The sequence below is a fragment of the Aulostomus chinensis genome, chromosome 17 (genome assembly GCF_037954235.1).
Source record: "Aulostomus chinensis isolate RoL2024-O1b breed Wild chromosome 17, RoL_Achi_v1.0, whole genome shotgun sequence".
Lineage (NCBI taxonomy): Eukaryota > Metazoa > Chordata > Actinopteri > Syngnathiformes > Aulostomidae > Aulostomus > Aulostomus chinensis.
In genome coordinates this window covers 12026858-12053026 of record NC_141336.1, presented here as the reverse complement: position 1 = coordinate 12053026, position 26169 = coordinate 12026858, and the positions used below count along the sequence as shown (strand labels likewise).

The 26169-nt window shown below is 41.4% G+C and overlaps 1 protein-coding gene across 2 annotated transcripts in view; it reads left to right on the top strand.

The window, feature by feature from the left end:
• Positions 1-23797, top strand: part of slc7a14a (solute carrier family 7 member 14a) — a 31145-nt gene extending 7348 nt beyond the window's left edge. For both annotated transcript variants that reach the window (XM_086182256.1, XM_086182257.1), the window contains exons 2-10: positions 7692-8237; positions 8578-8814; positions 10883-11100; positions 11230-11376; positions 15439-15647; positions 15731-15878; positions 16844-17339; positions 17431-17667; positions 19387-23797. In XM_086182256.1, the coding sequence (XP_086038382.1) occupies positions 7931-8237; positions 8578-8814; positions 10883-11100; positions 11230-11376; positions 15439-15647; positions 15731-15878; positions 16844-17339; positions 17431-17667; positions 19387-19685 (2298 nt within the window). In that variant the 5' untranslated portion in view covers positions 7692-7930 and the 3' untranslated portion in view covers positions 19686-23797. The remainder of the gene's footprint in view (positions 1-7691; positions 8238-8577; positions 8815-10882; positions 11101-11229; positions 11377-15438; positions 15648-15730; positions 15879-16843; positions 17340-17430; positions 17668-19386) is intronic.
• The last annotated feature ends 2372 nt before the right edge of the window (positions 23798-26169 follow it).

Below are 26169 nucleotides of genomic sequence, written 5' to 3'. Positions count from 1 at the left end.
TTCAAACTCAATAAAAAAGATTTTCAATACACCAATATAAAGGACCATAACACAAAGATAATGTATTCTGGTTGACGTTTGTTTGGAACATGGAGGGGTCAAATCGTACCGGGAACAGCATGTTGATCAATTTGGGCTTGCAGAAATCATGTAATCAAGCAAAGACTCTGAGCAACGAGCTACTGAGTCAGTGACATTGATGTAAATGTCATTCTCTGACCAGTTTAGACAAACAGGACTAGTTGGAGTTTGTCGTACCAGGAAACAACGAAGTCAACCTGGCAGCTGGCCTCTTTTTTTTTTTCCTTTTGTTTGTCAAATGAGAAATTTGAGTCATTCAGCCTGTCAGATAAAGATATTGAGGCCCATCAGCCGCGGCATTAAATTAGCCAGAGAGAGAGAGAGAAAGTCAGTTGAGTGGAGGATAATGAATATAGAGATCCACTTTATAATCCACTAATTACTGATGATATCTGTTTAGGGAAGAGTATTAGGGACAGGACGGACATGACAATTAGAGGAAAAATACTTTTCTCAAATTTCATATGTCAAGATTAAAGCAGAAACGTTGAAACGACTGACCCTTTCCAGCAAAAAAAATCTTCAAAGTCTCGACTACCACGCTGTGCCTGACTCTGACATTGTTATGTAAAAGTCAAGTGAGAGATCGGCTCCCTCTCTCTTGACATGAGGATAACAGTAAATAAGAACCATGCGGATGTTTTCTGGTTACAACTGTTGACTCTGTAACTGTAATTTATCATGAACTGAAAAGAAACTTTACCGTTATTGATAGTCATAATCACAGTAAACTTGGAAAAATACAGGGGTTGGGACTGCTAACAGTGGAGTGCTAACACAATGACATTTTGGTTTCTACAAAGAGGAATTCAAATATATCTCATTTTTAACTAACAAAAGAGACATTTGAGCTGACAGCGAATATCAGGATTATTTGCCGACTACTTCTCAAGGCGGCACAATCTGCAGTTAGCGTAGTTAGCCATGCTTCTTGCCAGCCGGCCTCGCTCCTCACTGGCTGGCTGTGGTTGAGATAATTATGTCGAGGTTTCTCATTTGGTCAAATGTATGTATTGTTTAACATGAGATGATGTCAGAAATATGAGGTCCTGCGAGCAAGGACAACTAATGTTAACTCAGTGTGGCTTGTCTCTTGCATAAAAGATGCTTAAAATGTACTCAAACAGTTGTCGTACTGCAACAGCTGCAGTTTTTCTGGAGGAGAATACTCAGAGCTCAAATTGAAGGATCTCAGTTGGCAATTTTTGACATGTTAAATTTATTCTCAATATGCAAAATAGAATAAAAGATCTTCCTCCCTTAGTTTTTCATATTTGTGGCCCATAAACATCTGTCAGACTAAATTGAATCTGGTTTTCTTAATGGATGATTATTGTCTCTTTAATTTTGCATTTTCCACAGACATCGGGAAATTATATTTGACATTTATATCATACAGTATGCATAAGGTGGATGAGTCATGTTGTTGGGTTAAAGTTGTATGGCACTGCCAGGCATTAACTTAGAAAAAATCAATATTAATAATCAAGTTTTATTTATGTTAGACTACATATAATTGAAGGCCCGCTGCAGTGGAAGTAGTTGTGATTAATTGTGCAGGGATATATACTGTCACACTAATGGATAGCGATGCATTATTGTGCTGAGGAGATTAGACTCCACACTGCATGGTGCACCAAGTACCATGCAGTTGAGAGGCTGGCCTCATAAATCTTAACACTGAGAGGCACTAGAGGAGAGCTCGTGCAAATGTACATGAATTATTCATAAGTTATAAAATCCATCTTTCCATCTGTATGGTTAAACAGCAGTTTGTTTCCTTCTTTTTTTAGGCTGCCTCACACAAGAATTGGCTGATAGACTGGACCAAACTGTGTCAGAGATGTAAAAAGCACACATAATAGCTTGATTATTGCAGCTACATGTTGGTGGTTGTGGTAGATTGTACACTTGGGGCTAAATGCTAATGTCAACATGCTGTTGTGCTACTGAGAATCATGAGTGCCTGTGAAAGGTTGGTCGCTGAGATATTCAAAGTGGATCAAAACAGGGAATTGAAGCAGTGTCAGTGATTGTGAAATTGACAGAAAAGAGGGAAAAGGTAAAAAGTGCAAAGGTTTTCCCTGACTCAGGTACTCCACTGAACTATGATGACTTTGCTGAATCCTGTTTTGTCTGTCGGCCAGCCGAAACAGAGCCAGGGACGCGAGCCAGGCTTAGCTTATGTCAGGGCCAGGACTATACAAAGCTAGCTGGTTGCCAGGTTGGTTTCAAGTGAATTAGAAGGGGCTCTCAGCTTCATTAGGCCAATGCAGCTCTTACTGTAAAGGCAATGAAAGCGCAATCAGGTTATTCACCCAGCAATACAGACGCAGGCAGGGGCGGCCACCGAGACAGGCTTAGTCATGCTTGATTAGACACAAGGATGGATGTGTTGAAAGCTCGCTTATCGAGAGAGGAAACACAATAATGCTAAGATGCTGGAGGTGGTGGGGATGATTAAAATGACAGGGTTTGGAGCAACTCACTGGTAGAGCAGATGATGTATTTATTTAAGAGGATAAGGACTCAACAAACATGTTTAAACTTGTCTTTTTTAACTTCGTATCACTACATGTGTGTTGGACTGGACTGTTGACTGACTGTTGACACAAGCAGGTTGTTTCTCACAACCTGGTAGATGCTTTTTCAGCTCTGTCTTAGCCAGCTTTGCTCTATATCGCATCATTGCTGCCTTGCTCATAGGATAAGCAAAGCTGGAGGTTGAAACGAATATAAAATGTAATGCTTGTACTCGCAGTGCAGTAAATGATTCAGTAGATAACCTTGCCACTGGCACTTTGTGCTCAGTATACGGAATAAGAACATCTCCACTTCTACATACTGCTAGGTGATGGTGCAGGTGTGCCATAATCTGTCAGCATGTAGCCAAAACGATACAGAAGGTTATGAATTATTAGGCTACCAGTGATCGCCTATTATTGTTAAATGCTCTGTCGTTCCCTTTACTGTACCCTTTTAGATACCTCAACTATTTTTAAAAGTGTTAGCTGTGAACCAATAATATCCATTTTGAAGGTTGGTCTGTCTGAGTGCTTTCTAACTATAAAAACATGTTTTTGAAGTGGTCCATGAAAATATGATCAATATTATAGGAGATATGCTGGCAACAGTGTTTTGTTGTTGTTGTTGTTGTTGTTGTTTTTGAAAAACTATTTTTGCAGCTGACTAACTTTTATTCCTGGTAAGACTACAACTGAAGCCATTTTTCCAGCTAAGAGCAGACAGAACACCTGCTGCCAAAGGGCTTTCCGCGGAACGTTTTGTTGATCTACAACTGTTCAAATAATGCACACTCAACATGTGGCAGGTGGTGTTCACCAGTTACCCTTAATGAATCAAGCCAAAGGATATGAAAACCTAGCAGATGTTTTCAAAAACTGGCTGTTTGTTTCAAATATGAAATGCTTCAAATCTTTGTGTCTGCAGATTCATGCTTGGGCATCACTATTTCTAATTTAAGTTGTTAAGGTCCAGCTGGTAATTACACACACTCGCATGCACACACACGCGCATGCATTCATGTCGAAAAAAGGCTGCATATAACCGTCTCTGCCTCGATAACTGCGGGATCAAAGCTCTGTGCTCTAATGAAAAACAGATTTGTTTTTCAGTCTGCTCTTCCTCCTCGTTCATTCAATTAATCTGTTCGTCTTCTCCTGCCCTCCACATGCACACACAATTGCGTTTCCATCACTTTATAGAGGATATTACATGAATTTCCCAGAGGATCACCCTAAACCTTATCATAAACACCACTTCCTTATTACCCATACCCAGTTCCTACTGCCAAACCTTAAGAGTAAGCCTAGTTTTAATCATAAAATTGAATAATTGACTTTATTTTCTAGCAAGCGACAAGGTTTGGAGGTAGAGAGGTCGTCTAGCAACTGAAGGGTCGCTGGTTCGTTCCTCACGTCCCCTGGTGACCATGTCGAAGTATCCTTGAGCAAGATACTGAACACCCTAATTGGTCCTGATGACAGACTGGCGACCTATCTAGGGTGAACCCCACCTTTTGCCAAATGTCAGTCGGAACAGGCCCCACCCCCCCACCCCCCTTAACAAATAAGTAGTATAGAAAGTGTGGATGGATGGATGAATGGACTTTATCTTCTCGCTACACGATGAATACCACACAATACTCTGGTCACAGGAGGAAGTGTTGATTCTTGTGCTTGAATTTCGAATTGCATAATCCGAAGAGGTGCATCAAATTGGCGTTCAGCTGCTTTTTAACAGCGGGCTATCGAACAACTTCTCTGCCAATTTAAATTCCTTTTAAAGTCATTGTTAAACAAGAGAGAACCCGGTATCTTGACAAAAAATATGCTGCACGACTGAAAAGAAGGAGGAATTTCTGAGACTGTTGAAATGGATTAAATTCCAAACTCGTTTCATGATTTAATAATTATGAAGAGGCTCAAGCACTGTATGATAAATGACAGTTCACTGACAAATACCACAGCAATAGTTTTGGTATGAAAGTAGTTTTATTTTACATTGGTGATGGTTCTGAAAGTTATGGGATGAGGGCTGTGAACAGAGATGCTGTTTGGTACAATAATTAGCTGCGAGTGGATGAAAACACATGGTTTTCTCACCAGATTTATGGCTGAAAATGTCACGATGCCAAACCAAAAATATAAATTTTCTCACCTGAAACGTGATTAAAAATGTCCCAAAACCTCATTTCTGGATCCTGGCTCGCAGGCTTATGTGGCTTATATGCAAATTGCACTGCATTGCTTTTTTTGTAGATATAATTCTGAACAGTTTAGTTGAGTCCAGCCCTTGTACGATTTAGGGGTGGTGTCATCACCTTAATAGGCAAGTTGCCAGCCTGCTCATCAGGAGCAATTAGGGGCTCAGCATTGCTTGAGGACACTTTGATTGGATACTACCTTGTCACCCTACCACCTAATCTATGCTGTCCTAGTGGGGCCATGTCCTGTAAGCCTTTGACATCTCCAAGTGATTCCTACAATGACAAGGGAAGTATGGTAGTTACATAGATGAACTTGTATGCCCTGGTGTGATGTCATTGATATTGGGAGGATGCAGATTCTAAATAGGGAGGACCTGGGATGACCGGGATCTGTACCCAGGAACGACTTGCTGTGACGCAGTGGTGCTTATGTAGGTGTGCTTGGGTAATTGGACCAATGTTCCTGAATTTTCCTCAACTCTATTTAATATATTGATAAGCATCATTATTTGACAGACTAATAACCACTGAGACTGAGAAAATAGTCCGAGTATTGTTAAACCCATCATTATTAACACAGTTGTGAAAGAGAACGGAAATCATCACGAAAGCTGTTTAGATTGAGGTTATTACTTTTTGGCTAGTGAGCTGTCTGTTTTAGAGGTCATTTGATTTCGCTAATATGAATCTTTGGGTGATCATGTATGACTTCATCATTCGTGATTATATGAATTCCCAAAATACTTGATGCTTGACCTTGATTGACGCTTGCTAATGCGCAAATGACGTCAAGTTCTGTCCCGCTTAGTCGGTAAAGAGACCGCTCTCCTCTCTGAAGTATCTCTCCTTACAGCAGTATATTTTATTTGTCCTTTTACTATAAAACCAGAATGCCTGTCAGTCAGCCTTGTGACAGGGTGAAGGCCCAACCACTCCCAACACTCTACATCAAGCCCAGGCAAAATCACCTTTTGTGCGTTATGTATCGCTGCAAAAACTCAAACGCCCACTAAGTGCTGCAACAATAGGAGCCCCGGCCTTGTCTGGTTAAACAGCTGGGTAATTGCAGTCATTATTTTAGTGGCTTATATTATAACTAAGAGGTGATGTGGGTGTACCGCGTGTGAGTGTTTATTCAGTAACTTGTACCTATTGTTAAAAATGGGATGGTGAGTATTAGTTTATACTGCTGTTGAGAGGGAGAGAGAGAGAGAGAGAGAGAGAGAGTGATGGAGTGATGGAGTGCTCTACAATTGATTACTATAATAGCTCTCTTTTCAACAGTGGCTCACTGGTCCTCATGACATGACATCACATATACCTTTGAAACGCTGCAACAACAGAGTAGCGTAACAATACACCAACAGTACTTCATTGGGGACACAACTCCTGCATGAAAAAGATAACACAATTTTTGTCTGAAAAAGTGGACTCAAATAAAACAAAAACACTCATTTATGCTATCAGTTTTCACACCAACTGAATACATGTGTGTTCTAGCGTTGTAAAAAAACAGTCATTGTTTTTCCAGCTTTTCAGGCTTATTATATTTTTCCTGTACTGAACAGAGATTAGTAATCATTTATAGTGTAGTTTTGGAGCTTCACTTTACTTCTGTATCGTGGTCTCCTAAAGGCCACACATCCCATTGCGCTGCGGCAGAAGAGGAGAGATGTCTGCTTCCTAGTTCTACAATTGTAAATAAAACAAAAAAAAAAAACAACCTCTAGATTGCATTTCCTGACAACCAATTATAGTTGTCCTGGGCATGGCTAAGCCTGTGACAATTATGCTTCATTCAGCATGAAGGTTGATATTAACTTGTTAACGCTTTTATTTTCGTGTCACGTGGCGAGGGGGACCTTTAAAACAGCATTTAGGCAGACAGAGTCAATGTCATATGCCCACTGAGATAATCGCCCCAGTGGAAATGGTCACACCCACAAATTGTTCCAGTAAACCAGACTTGCTACATAGTAAATGGTGCCTGTTATTTCTTTGTAATTATTTAAAAGAAGCCCTCATCCCGGGATTAAAATTTCAATGTTGCGTTCTCTCACTATTACAAAGCTCCTTTTCATGTGACCACATCTTAATACGTCTTGTTATTTCGAGGAAACTGAGATAAAGTGCAGATAAATTAACCATTAGCAAGAGAAAAACGTTTGAGATAACGCAATAATTAACTTGTGATCGTGAGATAAGAAAATTTAAAAAGTCGTGACAAAGTATTGAAAAGCAATTACTTGAAGGCATGAAAAACCTGCAAACTGTACAGTACCCAAGTAAATCACCTTAAACATGTGGCTGCAGCAGTGCCACTGATTCTGCATGTGTGCAGCTGTGACAGGATGTGAATTGTGACAGTTAAACAACTTATCAAGAACAGTTTTGTTGCATCATGAACACCCTATAAATTGTGCGATACCTGATCAATTCTCCTGCCCTGGGAAAATGTAAAATACGAATGGGAGGCCCACACTTTGGCACAGTAAAATCATGACAGTCTTGTTTGAATCTCTACATTTGGTAGAACTTTTGTGTTAATATACAAGCATGTACATACTACCACACAAATGATTCTCTCTCTCTGTCTCTGTCTCTCTCTCGCTCTCTCTCAAACAACAAACAAATGAAAATGATTTCACATCCACTGGTATCGCTAATGAGTTCGGCTACTATAGCAACTGGGCTACAGGGAGAGGACACTAATTGGCTGCTTCCTTATTCTGGTACACTTGATTTGTGGCCAAATGTGCAAAACACTCAACACTGGCTGGCTGTGTCCTGGTGTTTGGACTCTAAAATAACCACTGCGTAATTAAAGTTAATGTCCTGTGAAATACTTCAGAAGTAAATCATTTCACTTTTTGTTTTTCAGGTAACTTTCTCTCAAAACATCTGGGGAAAAACTAAGATGGAATTCTACTGAGGGACGCACAAGAGAGAGAGGCAACAGAAACAATCAGATCTTCCATCATTGGATAAACGTTCTTCTCACAGGCTTTACATCAACGTGTCGCGAATTTATACAGGGAACAAATATCACAGTGATCTTCCCAGTCTTTCCGGTGAGTTTTCTTCCTCTTTGACTTTGACTCTTGACCTTCAGCTCTCAATATGAGCGGCCTGGTAGGGAAGCTGGACCCTCGCAGGATACAGTGGGGCTCGACATGGAACACCTTTACTTCCCGTGTCTTGAGGACCAAACCTGTGGAGTCTATGTTGGATTCAGCCATGTCAGGCACCGGTGCACATGGCACCAGACTGGCCCGAGTCTTGTCTACGGTGGACCTGGTTTCGCTGGGTGTAGGTAGCTGTGTCGGGACAGGGATGTATGTGGTTTCTGGGCTGGTTGCCAAAGAGATGGCTGGTCCAGGGGTCATTGTGTCCTTCATTATCGCTGCTGTGGCCTCCATACTGTCAGGTGAGTCTGGAGTGCATGCTTTTAAAAATATAGAAGCAATAACTCTTAAACACTCTCACCTATACACACGAACACACACACACACACACACACACACACACACACACACACACAAGGCTAACTGTAGCATATTACAATACAAAGGTTACTGCCATTCTTCTCACCATTAAACTGGTACAATTGATTACAACCTTCAACTGGAACCTTTTAATAACTATGCAATTATTACACATGCAAATGCATAATACAGGCATGATAAGAAGCACTCAGGGGATATTTTTGTACTACCTTAATGGTCCCATCAACTCATCTTCATTTGTCTTCTCCCTTTCCCCTGCAGGAGTGTGTTATGCAGAGTTTGGCGTGCGTGTGCCTAAGACCACAGGATCGGCGTACACATACAGCTACGTGACTGTGGGCGAATGTGTGGCTTTCTTCATTGGCTGGAACTTGATTTTGGAATATCTGATTGGCACAGCGGCAGGGGCGTCAGCTTTAAGCAGCATGGCAGACTCATTGGCCAATCACAGCATTAGCAACTTTATGATTTCACATATTGGAACGCTCAATGGCTTTGGTAAGTAGGAGATGGGCTTTTGTGTGCTTGTGTGAATTAACTTGAAGTTGAATTTATAGAATATAATAAGCTACCTGAAAGATTTAGGTAAAAAAAAAAAAAAAAAAAAACTCGCAGTCACTCAGGAGGGTGTAGTAATTTGGAACTTGAGTTGACTGAGAAGGCCATGGCAGTTCCTCTTTCCAGAGGCAATCCAGAGACATGACATGACATGACATTAATAAAATAAAAAAATAATAAAAAACAGAAAACCATGAACTACTCCTGCATGTTTTTATTCTAACTAAAAACAGCTGCAGCCTACAGTGAACAGTGAGGCTAAAAACATGGCGTCAGGGACGTTTCAGACCACGCCAGACTCAAGTTGTTTTTTATCCTCCCCATAATTTTTAATCCTTTTATAACATTTATCACTATGGCAAAAGGTAAAGCAGCACCTGGCATCTCTCATCCCATCCATCCATCCATTTTCTATACCACCCATACCTTAAGGGTCATGGGTTGGGGGGGGATTGCTAGACAGCCACTACCTCTGAGCCATGCTGCCCCTTATCGCTCATTCCGTGTTTCACGAAGCAACAAGTGTACATGTTGTTGTAACTGTCCAACACTGACATACAACAACAACAACAACAACAACAACAAAACAAAATAAAAATGCAAAGATTAAGTTAAGAAAGGGTAATCGTATCAGACCAGAAATGCCCTAGCAAGTGTTAGGAGTTTGAATACCACACCTGTCACCGATTTTTTTTTTCTTCCTCATAATTTTCAATCCTTTTGTAAGATATACCATTAATGTCACCCTTTCATTGTGGGAAATCCTCATCTGACCAGCAGCTTTGCTCAGTCCCTCCATTCCCTTTCCCCTCACACTCATTAGTTCCTAAGCCAGCCCTTCTCCATCACTTCACCTGTACGTACTGACTCTAGCAGTCCAGTAATGTCCGACATGGACATTTTTGACAGCTTTATTGGAATTTTTCACAACAAATGTTTCACTGCTTAGCTTGGAAATAATTTCATTTTTTGGAAAGAAATGATTCATGTAACACCAAGTTTTCCAGGCCATAACTGTATCGGGGGGTGGGGGTCCTGTAATGCTATAGCTGGTGTGTGTGCCAGCTCTGTCTATCTGGACAAGAACGCCCTATCAGTCTCTTCCCTCTGGCCACTGAGGAAGCAGTGGTAGCAGTCACATGATAAGCGGCATGTCCAGCTGTGGTACATCACAATGGAGGTCGATGTTCCCCTTTCCTGTCTGACTCTTTCCTCACCAGCAGGGACGTGTGGAGTTTCACTCAAAATATGTCTGATTATGTATTTAGTTTCTGTGTGAGAGTGTGTGTGCCAACCTGTGCATGTTTGATTACAAAGGTTAGGTGCCCATACACATTAAATTGTAATGATTTAATGCTATGTTTTTAATGATAAATTGTGCTGAGGGAGTTATTCTGGGTGGAGTGCTTCCGATTTAAAATTTCAAGGAAACTGTTGTTTTTTAATGCGAAGTCAAAGTCATTTAATTTGTTTTTTGAAGAAACTGTATCAGGATTTTGCAATGAAAGAGCAAATACAAAGTAATTTTAGCACTATTTGTACAGATGAAAAAAGCTGCATGATCACAACTCACTACTGTGGGTTTGTGCCCACATCATGCTGAACCACAGTTTGATGGCTCGGGTCACAGGTCACCTGGTCAGTTATGTTTGTGCCTGTGTGTGTGTGTGTATGTGTGTGTGTGTGTGTGTTTGTGTGTGTATCAATTCTTGACAAATCACCACACTGTGAGGACATTGTGACTTCTGAGGGCATTTCAGCCACTCCTTACAACATTAAAGGGCTTATGCAGGTCAGGACCTGGTTTAAGGGTTGGGGTTTGAGGTAGGTTCGGTTTGAGGCTGGGCTTAGGCCTAGGCATTTAGTTGTGATGGTAAAGGTTTGAGTAAGGAGTTAGGGAACACAATATATCAATGAAATTCCTTACAAAGTAAGAAAATGCAAGAAATTCCAGTGTGTGTGTGTGTGTGTGTGTGTGTGTGTGTGTGTGTGTGTGTCTGCCTTCCAGGTAAAGGGGAGCAGTCGTACCCAGACCTGCTGGCCCTCCTGATTGCGCTGCTGGTTACGGTCATTGTGGCTTTGGGTGTGAAGAACTCTGTGGGCTTCAACAACGTGTTGAACGTCATCAACCTGGTCGTGTGGGTGTTCATGATGATCGCTGGGCTCTTCTTTGTAAACGGAGAGAACTGGGACGAGGGGAGATTCCTGCCTTTTGGCTGGTCAGGGGTACGCAAAAACACAAATACATGCAATAATACACAAAAGTGGAAGGTTGGTAATCAGCCACATACTGGAGTTAGATAACAATCCCATCTGGCTGTCTTTTACGGAGCTGTCACTTCTGTTTTGATCCAGGTGATGCAAGGAGCAGCCACCTGCTTCTATGCTTTTATCGGATTTGACATCATTGCCACAACAGGAGAAGAGGCCAAGAGTCCCAACACCTCCATTCCCTACGCCATCACTGCGTCACTTATCACCTGCCTCACCGCTTACGTCTCCGTGAGTTAACATAAAGAGCTCACATGCACACACACACACACGTGCACACACACACACACACACACACACACACACACACACAGAAAGAAAAACACAAAGGGCACTCTGCAGAGGGCATATATCAGCCAAACCAACTGTACAAAAAGGCAGTTTTTTGCTACAGAAACAGACCACCTCTGCCTTTAGTAAGTGGTCCTGCTGACAGTCAGGCAGATGCAGGAGGAAACATGGAAGGCAGTAACTGTTTCATATTCACTATTCAATGTTTCATTTCTTCATCATCTTTGATGAAATTACATTGTTTCTGTAAAAAACATTTTAAGGTTACATATCATCTAAGACTTCACGAATACATGCAAAACAATCTTGTTCTTCAAAGGGTCGTTGCTGTAGGAATGAACCCTAGTTGACCGTGTCAGCGCTCATAATTCCTCAACCCAATATTTTTTGTACATTTTGGAACAATTCAGTCCGTCACAAACAGAAAGTGATCAGACATCAAGCTGCATAGCTGCAACAGTGTGGGTATATATAGTTTATCTCTCATCTTTACGTATTCTGCTTGCACCGCCTACCAGATTTTCTTTTTTGACACATCTTTTCTGGATGGATGTTGCTATGGGTAACAGCAGCCAATCAGGCATGTGATATGTTTTTTTCGCCATTGCCTTGGGGAAATATTTCATCAAATTAAAAATGCATCAGCTCATCTCTCGTTTACTAGTCACGTCTCTTCCACCTTATCGCCCTTCTCTCGAGCTTCAAAATCGACTCACATCCTCTTCATCATTCTCCATCTTTGCTGTATAACTCTCTGTTGGCATTGTTCTGCTCCTGTCAGGAAATCCTAGCTGGGGAAGTGTATTACTGTCACGCCATAGAAACGAAAACTTCTCGATATCATGTTTTAATGGGATCGGTTCATTGTTACAACACTATAATATGTTGTAAAAATGTGAAACTTGCGCTATAACAGGATTATTGTTATAACACTAAATGCATCATGTTTAGATATGAAACTTAAAAAGTTACAACGTGATGATTTATATTGTGATGAGGTGAAACTTATGTTTGAGTAGATAAGATGACGATTGGATGAAGTCCTACCTGCAGACTGAGATAGATTTTAAAAATCATGGGACTGCACAGAAGAAAGAATAATTCTGGCCCTCTGGGGGACGCCTCATTTCTCACTGATCAGCTGGAGGGTCACTGAAGGCTTCCTGCATCTTAACTGCATCCAAGCTGGGAATGTTGTGACCTGTTATATTCCCCCAGAAGACAAAATTTAAAGGTCGTGGGTCACCATGTGGGAAACTAACACTGCACTTAGAGGAAATCAAAGCAACAGTTGGTCGTTTGGGTGTCTAAAAGGTGGCACGGGGAAAAGAAAACTTAGCTCAGCAACCCACTGAATCTATCAAAAATGACAGATGAAAAGAAAGAGCTAGACAATAAAAAAACACGAAAGTGGAAACTTCTGGATTTGGGGGGAAATTAATTCCATCCATCCAGCCATCCATTGTCTTCCGCTTATCCTGTTAAGGGTCGCGGGGGGGCTGGAGCCTGTCCCAGCAGCTACGGGCGAGAGGCGGGGTACATCCTGGACAGGTCACCAGTCCATCGCAGGACCAACATATAGCGACAAACAACCATTCACACTCACAGTCACACCTACGGTCAATTTAGAGTATCAATCAGCCTCGTCCCCTCTTGATGTCTTTGGACTGTGGGAGGAAGCTGGAGTAGCAGAGAGAACCCACACAGGCACAGGGAGAACATGGAGACTCCACACAGAAAGATCCCGTGCCCGAGACGGGACTCAAACCCGGAACCTTCTTGCTGTGAGGCAACACTGCTAACCACTGCACCACCGTGCCGCCAGGAAATAAATCGCATGTCCCAAAGAAGCAAAACAAACTTGCCACATATTCAACCTAAATGTCCACGCAACACAGATCACCAGCTGAAGGTGCTGACTTTCTGGTATCACACATACAACTGAGGAGAGAAAACCAGCAGCTGCAATGAACTCTGCAGGTGTCATCAATAATTCCCCGATCAGTAAATACCTGTGACATGCTGTTGTTGAGCATAACATGACCAGTTCCAGGAACCAGTTCCAGGAACCAGTTCCAGGAACCAGTTCCATCAGATGACCTGATAAGTTTATAAATACAGTAGGTTTGAACATGATAAGATTCCTGATTTTACAACAGTATCATGAATAGAATGTTATTATCGCAATAAAAGTTTCCCTTTGTAAAACACTAAGTTTATTTGTTGAGATGACATGAAAAAGCCCTGTTATTACATCAAAATATCACGTCGTCGAATGAAGCTTTTGCGGTTATAACAATAAGCTTATCATGTTCAAATGTGAGTCTGATTTTTTTTTTGTAATTTCTGTGGTGTGACAGAAAAAACTCCATATCTTGCTGCCTAAGATGAAAGTCTAAAATTACTTAAACTATAGTGTCGGGACACTTAATGAGAGAGTGATAAGAAGCTGTTTCCCCTTTGTCTCATGGATTTTCTTTCAGCGGGCATCACAGCAGACTCACTAAATGTAACAGCGTTAGGCTGAATAATGCTGACGAGATGACAGCTAAAGTGGGTGTTATGAGGATGGCTGTCAGGATTTCATCCCTCTGTCCAGTTCAGTCAATGGAACACGTGCAAGGATTGGCTGGAGGGTTAAAGGTCACAGAGCTCTGGTAAACTCATCTCTGTCTTTCTCTGTGTGATTGTTCGTCTTTTTTTATCATTCCTCACTTGATCTACGAATACAAATCCATCTCCTTTGAGGCCAGTATCTGTGACGGATGGCCTTGTATGAGTTCACGCATCAGCATTAATCAAACACGCACCAGCACACATGACAAAGTCAGGTCTGGAGAATGTATCACGCGATGACAGGTGACTGCACTGAACATACAGAACATTCACATATAAGATTTACATTTCAAAAAAGAGAGATTGGATTAAAGATGGTTCTGATCATTTATATGTATAGAATGCACAATAATATTCTTGTAACATTTTCATATCTTTATTTATTATATTTGTTGTAACATGTACACTGGCATGAATTGCCATTAGAGGGACTCATAATCAAGGCTCATCCAATTCTGTACATAGTGACTTCAAATGTAACAAAGTAATGCAGCTACCTCGCAAATTTAGAGCACGATTTTTGATTTCTTGTTGATTTTTATACGTTCATTCCTTTTGATAGTTGATATTTGGCGCCAAGTCACATTTATTTACATGGACACAATGACAAACAACAGAAGTTAACATTAATAATAAGATGAAACAATTTGACTGAGTAAAACCAACACCAAATCAAGAGCACAGAGAGGGCATTGAAATGAATTAAGTGCACCAAAAAAAAAAAAAAGAAAGAAAGAAAGAAAACCACCGCAAACCAAACTAAATGCAAGGAGAGTAAAACTTAAATTTTCAAAATTGATTTGAAAATGGCAGGACTAAATGGGAAACGAAAGACTATTCAAGAGAAAAGGGGGCATCGAGAGTAAAGAGAAGCAGCCTGAGGGGGACAGGGATGATGTTGTAATGAATCCACTTTGGACTTAAAAAACTGAAAATCAGATTTTAAAATCAATTCACAGGCAGCCGCCGCAAGTGAGCCCCCAGATGAGTAATGTGTTGTCTTTTCTTTGTTTCAGTTATAAATGTAACCAATGCATTTTGCACCGACTGGAGTCTGCAATGGGTGGAATGGGTCAGCTCCATATATCAACGATTATAGTCGTCACACTGAGAATTGATAAAAGGAAGGGTGGATAATTCTCTCCTGATCCTTATGAGTTTAAATAATGCTTTAATTTCTTTCTGAACTGATGAGACCTTCACAATTCATCTACTTTATTTCTTAAAGTTCAATTAATTTTCCAAAAAGACAGCAGGATTTGCGACTACAGTGTCCAAACTTGCTGCGTGCCCAACATATTACTTTGGCCAAATGGAATAATTTCATGATAACACAAATCTTTTTGTAGCCAACTCTGTGTTTGTGTTCCATCTTTTTGTCTCCAGGTTTCGGTGATCCTGACCCTGATGGTTCCCTACAGTGAAATTGACGCAGACGCCCCCCTGATGGAGATGTTTGCCATGCATGGCTGTATGTTTGCAAAGTACATCGTGGCGGTTGGTTCCATTGCCGGACTCACCGTCTCCCTCCTGGGTTCCCTCTTCCCCATGCCTAGGGTCATCTACGCCATGGCTGGGGATGGCCTGCTTTTCAAGTCAGTCTTTGTTATTCATTATTTATCATATTTTTTTCCTATCAATCTTAAAGATGTGTGACTGAGTCTTTGTGTATTTGCAGGTTCTTGGCCCATGTGTCTTCCTACACAGAGACCCCAGCTGTTGCCTGTGTGGTGTCAGGCTTTTTGGCTGCCATGCTGTCACTGTTAGTCAGTCTCAGAGACCTCATAGAAATGATGTCCATAGGAACCCTGCTGGCCTACACCTTGGTGAGTCATTGAGCTCTCAAAGCAAAGTAGGTCTCAGACAGATCAACAAGGTTAAGGATTCCCGTGCTTAATCCTCAGACTGAAAAAATCGATCTGGCGTATTTCCTCAAATGAAGCTCAGTTAACACTGGTTGAAACCAACTTTACTATCCCTGAGAGGGTGCAGCTGCAGTAAGAGGTTGCCATGGAAATGCTAACAGCGTAGTTTCTGAGTATTGCTTTTCAATCGATTTGAGAACAAAACAGGGCCCATTCAATCTGAAACCGCTGAACACCTGCATATACTGGTTTCCATGACTAACAACAAACTTACCCCAAATGACGAGGCTTCAATGCACGTGTCCTTGCCTTCGGTGGGTGTGTAAATGCAACACCAAAACAGAAGTGACGTTGGAATAAACCAGCCGTGTAAGTCATGGACTGAAATAAAAACCTCTACAAATGTGTCCATTGTAGCTTGGTGCAACAATTCTCAGCTGTTACTTTCAGTTAAAATACTGGTCTCACCTCTCAAGACCCCCGTTTTATCGTCAAGAACATTGATAATACGCAAAATGCTGCTTTAAAGAAGACTTTGAACTAATTGTTGAGGCAATTAATTTTTGGGGGGAAATGTTTACTGAGGTCTTAAATCAAGAGGGAAGAGTACACGGCCTCATTCCATTAAACACCTCCATAATTTAATTTCCAGCATTTATCAGGCTTTTTTGACATTTCTATTTACGCAAATTACATTACAGTAACATTCATTGATGTTTTATTGCCAGGTTGATAAAAATAACACCAAAAACATAACACGATATACATAAAATGTCCAACTGCAGCTGCATAGGTTGATTGCTTCAGGACAAAAGTTTAAAACTGGGTGCAGAGCAAAGTGGAGGAGTTATATAAAATACATTTTTCCTCAAATGGAGTCTTTTGGTTGTGAAGCACTTTATTACATTTTTCTATTTGGGTTGCAGGTGAGTCTGTGTGTGCTCCTGCTGCGTTACCAGCCTGAGGGAGATATCCATGGATTCGTTAACTTCCTGTCTGAGGAGCAGAAGAACAAGAAGAAAGAAGGAGTTCTTGCTGAATGTGAGAAAGACGCATGCTCACCAACCAATGAAGCAGATGAGTACGGGGGTCCACCCACAAACACCTGCGGAGCCAAAAACCTGCCATCTCTTGGTGACAATGAGATGCTGATTGGTAAACCGGATAAAAACGCCTACAGTGCCAGCCACCCTAACTACGGCACGGTGGATATGACCACCGGCATCGAAGCAGAGGAGTCTGAGAGTGGGATGTCCCGGCGGTTGAAGAAACTCATCGGGCCCCGCTACTACACCTTGAGAATTCGGCTGGGCCTCCCTGGAAAAATGGACAGACCGACTCCAGCCACTGGGAAAACTGTCACTGTCTGTGTGCTGCTCCTCTTCATCTTCATCTTTGCTTTCTGCTCTTTTATCATTTTTGGTGAGAGCACATGGACACATTCAGACTGGAAGTGACAGTGAAGTGGAACCGTGAATTAATTTTCTCTCTTTCGCAATCCCTCCTCTTCCAGGAGCAAGCAGTATTGCAGAAGGCCGCTGGTGGGCTTTGCTGTTGCTAATCTTTTTCATCGTCTTCCTCGCCCTGCTCATCATCATCATTCTACAGCAACCAGAGAACCCTAAGCGGCTACCCTACATGGCGCCCTGTGTGCCCTTCGTACCTGCTTCAGCCATGTTGGTCAACATCTACCTCATGCTTAAACTGTCGGCCATCACCTGGATACGATTTTCAGTCTGGTGTTTCGTTGGTAAGTTTAGTTTATTCATATTTAGTTTTGTGTCTTTATTGTCTGATGATTAAGAATGGAGCCACTCCTGTCATCCTTCACAGATGTTTAAACTGAGCTGATCTTGGGTAAATATCAGGACTCTTGAAAAAAAATGCTTATGAGGAAGTTTCAGTTTACAGCTCCTGCCTTTCTATGTAATTGTGTTACCTCTGCTAAGGAGGTAATGTGATCTCTGACGTACGTGTTTGTTTGTTTGCTGGATTGACAGGTCGTATTGATGGGGTTAATTTTCAGGTCTTTGTAGTTGAGTATAGAGCAGCTGGACACCACTGACTGCAGACAAAGATTTGTATATTTTCGGAGTGCTGTTCCTTTCTATGTTTCTCTCGCCGGTATGTTCTGCATCTCATGGAAAATGCTGTGTGTCATTTACCACTCGCCTTTTCCCCTGCTCTGTGTATGGTTCCTGCCACGCCCACTCTGCTGTGACTGGTCACCATTCCATAGATTTCTGAAGGGCTGGTGAGCACCCCCTCGTCATTTCCCCAAGGCAGGAGTTTAGAGTAAACAGAGAATGTTACTTAGAGCTCTATTGTCTGATTACTGACACAAAATAAACACAGCTGGGACACTGATAAAATGTCACTTACAGCTCGGGCTTCTGACTTTAGCTTTAGCTTTTGTTTTTTCAGGCTAGCACACCGGCCCAGGTTATGAAAACGGTCTTGTGTGAATTGTAGACAAGCAAACAAACAAACAAACACGTAGGTATTTTTCTTTTGCTGCCCTTGATAAAGCAACTCTTTCCACTTAGGAAAGCTAAAAAAAGTTAACTTTCCCAGAAGCCATTGCATGGTGCTGCACTATAAAGCCAGCAGTTCAGTCTGGTTGCGTGCAGAGAGCATGCCCATATATGGGAGTCTGGGACATCTTGACGTCACTGCTTTAAACACTTCTTAAAAAAGCTGGTAACACACAGCATGCAAAGCCAGCTGAAACGGGCCTCTGTCAAAATGAATGTACCTCATTAAGTGACCCTTTAGCATTGTTTAAGAGGAATATCTGAGAAGCATTTATAAGTTGGAAAAAAAAATGACAAAGCATCGTAGCCCCCTTTTCAGAAATATGTGATTAACTTTTGGATCAAATTCCTGCAGACTGTTTCAGGTCATTGTCAGGATTGAGCCATTAGCCATATTTTTCTGGATGCCCCATTCTGGACAAATCTTGATCTGCTGAGTTTAGTTGAACTGGTTGAAAGAAAAACATCTGGATCTTATCCTGGGTGATCTGAGACCCATTTTTGGTATAATGGTTGATATCGCTGAAAAAATTTAGGTATATTTTGACGCAGTTCATTGACGCCAAATGTCAGAGATCAGTTTTTGGCTGAAGGAGATGGCACGGATTAGGCTTTTGAAAACGTATAGTCGGTGGTTAAAGAGAACTTCTGCATGGCTTTTAATGACGCTAATGTTATTCTGTGTTCACATGGGCTCCACGGTGGAGATATCCCCTCAGGTTTATCCCTGTATTAGTCCTTGTGTGTGCTCGTTTGCTTGTTGGAGCAGATATAATACAGGATGGTATCCAGTAAAGCTCATTTTACTGATACATGAACACCAGTAGGTGTCTTATTTTTACTGTATGGGTGGGAATACTGCATTCTTCTGACTCATTCAGAGTGGGATGAATTGATTGTTGGTTCACAAAACTGTCTGATATTTGTTCCCTCAGGTGTGCTGATTTACTTCGGCTATGGCATGTGGAATAGTACACTGGAGATCACGGCTAGAGAGAACGAGGTGCACGCCTCCACCTACCAGCGCTACGATCAAGGCGTGGATGAAGGCTTCTGTGGTTTTGAAGATGATTTCTACCCGCCTACCAGTGAAAACTGGGGTGCACCTGAAGGGGGATCAGGACTCACCCCACCTGCAGAGGCAAAACCAGAAAGTGATGTGACGCCATCCAAAGGGGGAGGCCGGACCGTTGCCAATCACTGCCTCGCAGAAGAGGATCCGATAGATTTCTGAAGGGACGGACTCTGTGTTACCCTGAATGTACTGCCTTGTCTGCTGCCTGGGGGAAGGGAGGGAACAGTAGAATGAGTGCATGAATGATCATGTGTGCGTGTGTGTGTGTGTGTGTGCGTGTGCGTGTGTGTGCGTGCGTGCGTGCGTTTGTGTGCATGCTTGCATGTGTGTGGTAGTTCTTTGTATGTGTGTGTGTCTAATCCTTGGGCTAGTTTATTTCTTTGCAGTGGAACAGCTTTTATTTTACTTTTCTCTACCACGCCTTGATACATCACTGATGCAGCAAATGTGGACGTCAAGGTCACGAGTGTCTCGTCTCAGTCACTTGTTATTCACTTAGTCCACGTCCCACACAAAAGAAAGGCCAGATAACAAAGTGCAGACAGAGTTAGAGATAAAATACACTGTGGTGATTCGTGCAACACTGTGTAGCAGTCACTTATCTGTTAAAACCTTAGAAAAATGTGGGGTGTATTCCATATAGGTACCAACTAAGAGAAGGTGATGAGTGAGGGAGTGATGAATCAGCACCTCTCTTCCTGTTTCAGCCTAGAAGGACAGGAAAGTTTGATGACAGCATGCCAAGCCCAGGTTACTTCCTGTGTCCAGGCCTTGGATACGTGTTTTTTTTTGTTTTGTTTTTTTAAACAGGAAACAGCTCCATATGCTATTAAAACAAGACAAAATATTCACTTTCCTAATAGGTTTCCCCAGACCCAAGACATGTAGCCCAATGGACTAAAAACTGGGTTGGGGAAGGTGTTGATGTTTTCTGTCACAAATAGTACTTGGACTTTGCTTGCAATAGTGCCTTCATTTTCTGTGTGATTATGTGTGTTTTCTATTTTTATTTTGTCTGTGTCCTTGTTATGGTGTGCGTGTAATCAAAAATCCACCTTTGACATGAATTTGTGTATATAGAAAGTGTGTTCTTCAGGTTGTGTCGCTATTTGTTCCTCCCACTCTTTGCCCCAGCATGGCGCTCCATAGCACCCTCAACAAAGCAGCTCATGGTGCAACATAACACAAACGCATACAGCAAGTGAATTGAATCTGAAAACAGAGAGAGAGAGAGAGAGAGAGAGAGAGAGAGAGAGAGAGAGAGAAAGAGAGAACAGACTGAATCCTAGTTGACATCCTACATGGTTCGTTGTGATGAATGTCTTTTTATTTCTTTTCAGCCTTTTCTGTGTGCATGACTCTTGCTGCTAATCACATTTAAGAAGTAATTTATTGTTCATTTCAGGACTCAGTTCTATATTTTTATTCCTTGAGAAGAATTCTTGATTGAAACTAGAAAGTTTCAAATTTGCATCGAGTTAATCAGAAGATAATCCCTCCTCTTCCATTCCTTTCCTTCCTTCGGTTGCTTTTTTTCTGGTTCACTTTCTTTTCTACTTTGTTTTCTCTTCCAGCTCTACTCACCCTTTATCTATTTGCCCACCACACTCTCCTCTTAATATCCAGCAGGCCATGTCAGCAGGGACTTTGAGTCACAAGTGATAGAGGCAGGATTGGTTTTCAGTCAGGACTTCAAACAGCAATCTGTTATGGCCTAGAGATCCTTTAGCTTCTGGTTCACCTCATATTTCTGATTTGTCACTAGAACCTTTACTCCTCTGACCCAAAATGGTGTGACTGGCCCTCCATAGTCTCCCATACCCTTGTTTTTTTTAAATGCATGCTGCTCTTTCCATACTACCTACACTGTCCCTGCACAGAGGAATTGTGAAAATCAATCAAATAAAATATGCTCCTGTAAAGCTAAGGGCATATAAACTAATGCTGCCAAGGTTAGAGGTTAAATTCCATCCTAAGAATGTATGAACTGATGGCACTGTAAGGGATTTAGCAAATATCATCCTGGTATATTAGCATTCTGAGGCTTAGGACAGGTCTACAGTTGCTGCTGCTGTACGTTGTCCTCCCTGCACCTGTTCCCTGTGCCCCTGTTGCTGCATCAGTCCCTACCAGGGAAGCCTTATTTGTCTAATGCACTATATCTAAAGAAGCCACGCTAAACCCCTACCCTACCTCTGCTGACATCACATACACCCTCACTCACAAAACTTGCTGGTGGGCCGTTTCGTGAAATAACTGTGTTCCCCTCCACCGTTGCTGGCTACTGCTCCCACAATAATGCCTTGTTTTTAAATGTAACCACGATCCAGCCCAACCTTAGCCTAGCCTAACCGTAAGATTATATTTATATATATATATATATATATATATATATATATATATATATATATACATAATCTCACAGTCAGCTAACTCAAGCGTAAAGAGTCCTACAATACAGTATTTGCAGCAAATTGATATTGATAAAGAAGCTTTAAGATTTCATCACTTCTCACTCAGACACCACATTCAGCACAGCAGGAGGTGGTGAGTGAGAATAACAACCATCAGCATATTAGGAGGAGCATCATGGAGGATGTTGATAGATATTTTAATAACTGATGGCACCGAATTGAATAATAATTTTGGGTTAAAGTATCACTTTATCACTTACTCATCATTAAATGTTTTGAATTCAAGAAGAGGCTTTTTTTTCCCTCGTGCATGACCTCTTGCTGAATTGACAGACCACTGCTCTCATATTTGTTGATGGAAGCGACTGGAGATTGAAGATGAATAACAGCAAAACTTTTCTAATACAGGCTGACTCGGCTGCCAAGTGTTTACATGGTTTGCATCTTAACTTCTGGGGTTGTTCAATGAATGAGCTTCAAAGCTGGATATCAGCTGAGGTTCACAAACGGAAAATGTGGTACTCTGCTTATACCAGACAATGCATTTTAAGGGTTGTAAACAAACGCTTTTTTTTTTTTAAGAGTTGCTGGATTTTTTTCTTTTCTTTGATCTCCATATGCTTCCAGCAGCAACTATGAAGTTTTGCTTATTTTTTTTATGAATCAGGATTCACCAAGAAATCTTAAAAGGGACAAAAAAAAAGAAGAAGAAAAAATTCAAGACAGTTCACTCTGAGGAACCGATAATCAAATGCTAATTTTTGAGTGAAGCATCACTTTAAGGTTTTGCAGAATTATCTAATACCTGCATTCTGAGGCCAGGGTGAGAAAGCAAACACATCATAGCACATCGTAAATTTGCACACTAGATCTCTCACATTCTCTCCAGCCAAACAATCACACCCACCTGGATCACCTCCCAACTTAGCCAAAAGAATCCATTTTGTGTTTATAGCTCAGCCAAAACAAGAAGGCAAATTCAGAAATTGCCAAGCCTCTGACACTGGATTGTACAGTCAAATTTCTATATTATCTGCTCTGTGTGTGCATACGAGTGCGTGGCTGCATGTACAGTGTGTGTGTGTGTGTGTGTGTGATGTGTGCTTGCGGCCTCAGTGTAGACATCTGGTGAAGCATGCTCTCATGCACGAGGCCCTGACTGTAATTGTACTTGCATGTGGTGACTGATCAAAACGGAACAGAAAAGAACACCAAACCGATCCAAATGCAGGCTTAGTTCTTATACCTGGGATCCGTGCTCTCTGTGGATTCCTTTATATGTTCAAGATGGCTTCAAATCCATACTTAAAGCAGTATTTGCCTTTAAAGTACACGCAAATTGGTGTCTTGATCTCTCCTACATCTTTTCTTCGTGACCCCAGAATGCAAAAGGGAATCAGGCACATATATTTAACTTGAAACGACAACACAAACAAAGCGACTACAAAGTTACCCTAAAACATCCATTTACAAAATCTCAAGTCCATCGTCTGACATAATCTATAACTTCTTTGTCCAGCCGTACGCTCAGTAAACTACAAAAGCTTTGAATTGAGCTGAAAAATAACCACAACATTTCTGCTAAATGCGACCAGCATGCATTTGAACCAACTAGGAAGCACAGAACCGGAGGTGTTAAGTTTTTTTTTTGACAATGTGTAAGATAAACTGTTTTTGGACACTTGTTAGCCATTAGAAGCCCCCACTGGCTTCAAGCTAAATATATGTGGCTGGTACTTCCTGCTTTCTGGAATCACAATGAAGAGATGCAGGAAGAAAATATTTCTTCATGAGCTCAATAAACATATTTGTGAATACTTGAAATGCAAAAAAAACAAAAAAAAACAAACAACAACACACATTTTGGGTGAATTATTGCTTCTTCATTACAAATCGATATCATCTTAAATGACATACACCAGAGAAGATTGGGAAGATCATTTTCTCACCCAGGTATGGGAACCAGGGCTCCATTTGAAAACGGACTTGTAGCAAACACATGGTTGCTGGGGCGACTGGTCTCTCCCCTCGGCCCCTTATTACTAAGTACCTGCTTCCAATATATCCCTCTTCTCAATCGTAACCTCTGCAAGCCAAAGTCCACAGTGTTTACTTTTCACAGGAGACAGCAGATTCTCCAACTTTAAACAGAGCTAACCATTTTTTTCTTCGGGTGGGGGGGGTGGGAAGTGGGGATGCCAATAAGCTAAAATCACAAGAAAGACTGATTTCTTTTTCATAGACACTAGCAAACAGATCATTTTTAAAAATCCAAGTGTTCCATTGAAAAATTTGAAAGTATTGGACTCCTACAAGTAGAGTAGATGCATTCATCCAGCATTGAAGAAACACAGTCAAAAGTGTTAAAGAAAGTATTTTTCTACAGCTGTTTCCCATCCGCAGGTCCTCCTCGAGTAAGTGTGCACAAATGAGCTGGGTGGTGTTATCAGCCTTCACACTCTGCTGCTTTGGTTCAATCACAAGGAGGCCTGTGAGAAACTTCTAAAAATATATTTTTAACAACTCTAGAATGGTAAAGCTCATTTGTAATCCTTTCCTTTGAAGGATTGTCAAATGGTTGCTCTAGATGTCAATAGGACAGTAGACGATTTAGCAGTAATATACATGAAAACATGCAGAAACTATTTTAATACAATTCTATTAAGGGTAAACCATGAACATAATGAATATTGTCACTACTGCTTTTAAAGTCAGCTACTATTTGTTAATTTTGTCTTTGAGAAGGCATGTTCTTCCTGCGCTCTGTGTTTGCTGTGGCCAAGTGTCCAGTGTGTGTCAGATTGGCTTTCTCTCGCAAAGACTAGATATTCCTTTACTCTTTGTATATTTTGGCACAAAAGCTGTATAATGTTGTTGCTTTTATGTTGTTGTTTTTTTTTTAAGAATTTGATTTCCTCCATATTTGTGGTATTTTGCTCCTGGTTGCACTGTTTTTGCTGAGTTGTTGATATTGTTTCCATGCAACAATGAAAGTTATTTATTGCAAATACCAAAAACAGGCTTGCTTCTTTTTTCTGAACATTCCCTGTTCTGACTGTCATAAAATTAACTAATCTGTTCTGGCTGGAGGGATACATACAGACTTCCAACAGGTTTCAGGTACATTAAGGTGGTTTCATATAAAATAGCAGCCACACTCTAACATTTCATGAAGATGGCACTTGAACATTATGTGGTGTTGTAACAGAAACTATGTGAATGGAAATCAATTAGGATTGTTTTTCAGAGTTATACACATGCAACATACAAATCGCTTCAACATCATCCTATCGCTGGCTCAGGACAGTCCTCGCCATGCACAGATAAGAAGTCGTGGCTTCTTGTAGCTAAAGTCAAAAGTCCACCCTTAAATTCCTGAATCATGTTTGGGTAAGGAAAGATTTGAATCACAAGCTAGTTTTTGAGGGAGAAATGGAGCTTCTACATGCAGTTGAGTCCACTTTGCAAGCAAGCAGAACCTGCTAGCATGCTGGATCTGCTAGCATTACAAAATTGAAATCTACTGATAGTTCAGTAGTGGAGTCCCAGCTCCAGCACGGGATCTTTCTGTGTGGAGTCTGCATGTTCTCCCTGTTCCTGTGTGGGTTCTCTCTGGTACTCCGGCTTCCTCCCACAGTCCAAAGACATCAAGAGGGGACGAGGCTGATTGATACTCTAAATTGACTGTAGGTGTGACTGTGAGTGTGAATGGTTGTCTGTCTCTATGTGTTGGCCCTGTGATGGACTGGCGACCTGTCCAGGGTGAACCCCACCTCTCGCCCAAAAGTCGCTGGGATAGGCTCCAGCCCCCACGACCCTTAACAGAAATAAGCGGAAGAAAATGGATGGATGGATGGATGATAGTTTACCCCTCCCTGCCTTTCTCTATTTTGTGCTTAGTGACTCTTAATACATGGCCTATAGACTAAAGTACAATACAGTATAATCATGCACATTCAAACTGTATTTAAAAGACAAAATAAGTCATATTTCACTTTACATTCAAGAAAAGCTTCGACAGTCAGACTGCGGGAGCCAGAAATCCAGCAGCAGCAGAAACAGCAGTGCAGCTTCAACAGACCAAAACAGGATTCAGACAGGGGACATGTGGTGTTTGGATTGTTTCTCTCTCTAAAACTGGCTGTTCTGCTCCAATATTGTTATTGAGATTGATGCACTAAACTCCAACACAGAGGACCACACACAGCGGAAATTGTTGGTGGGGGTTG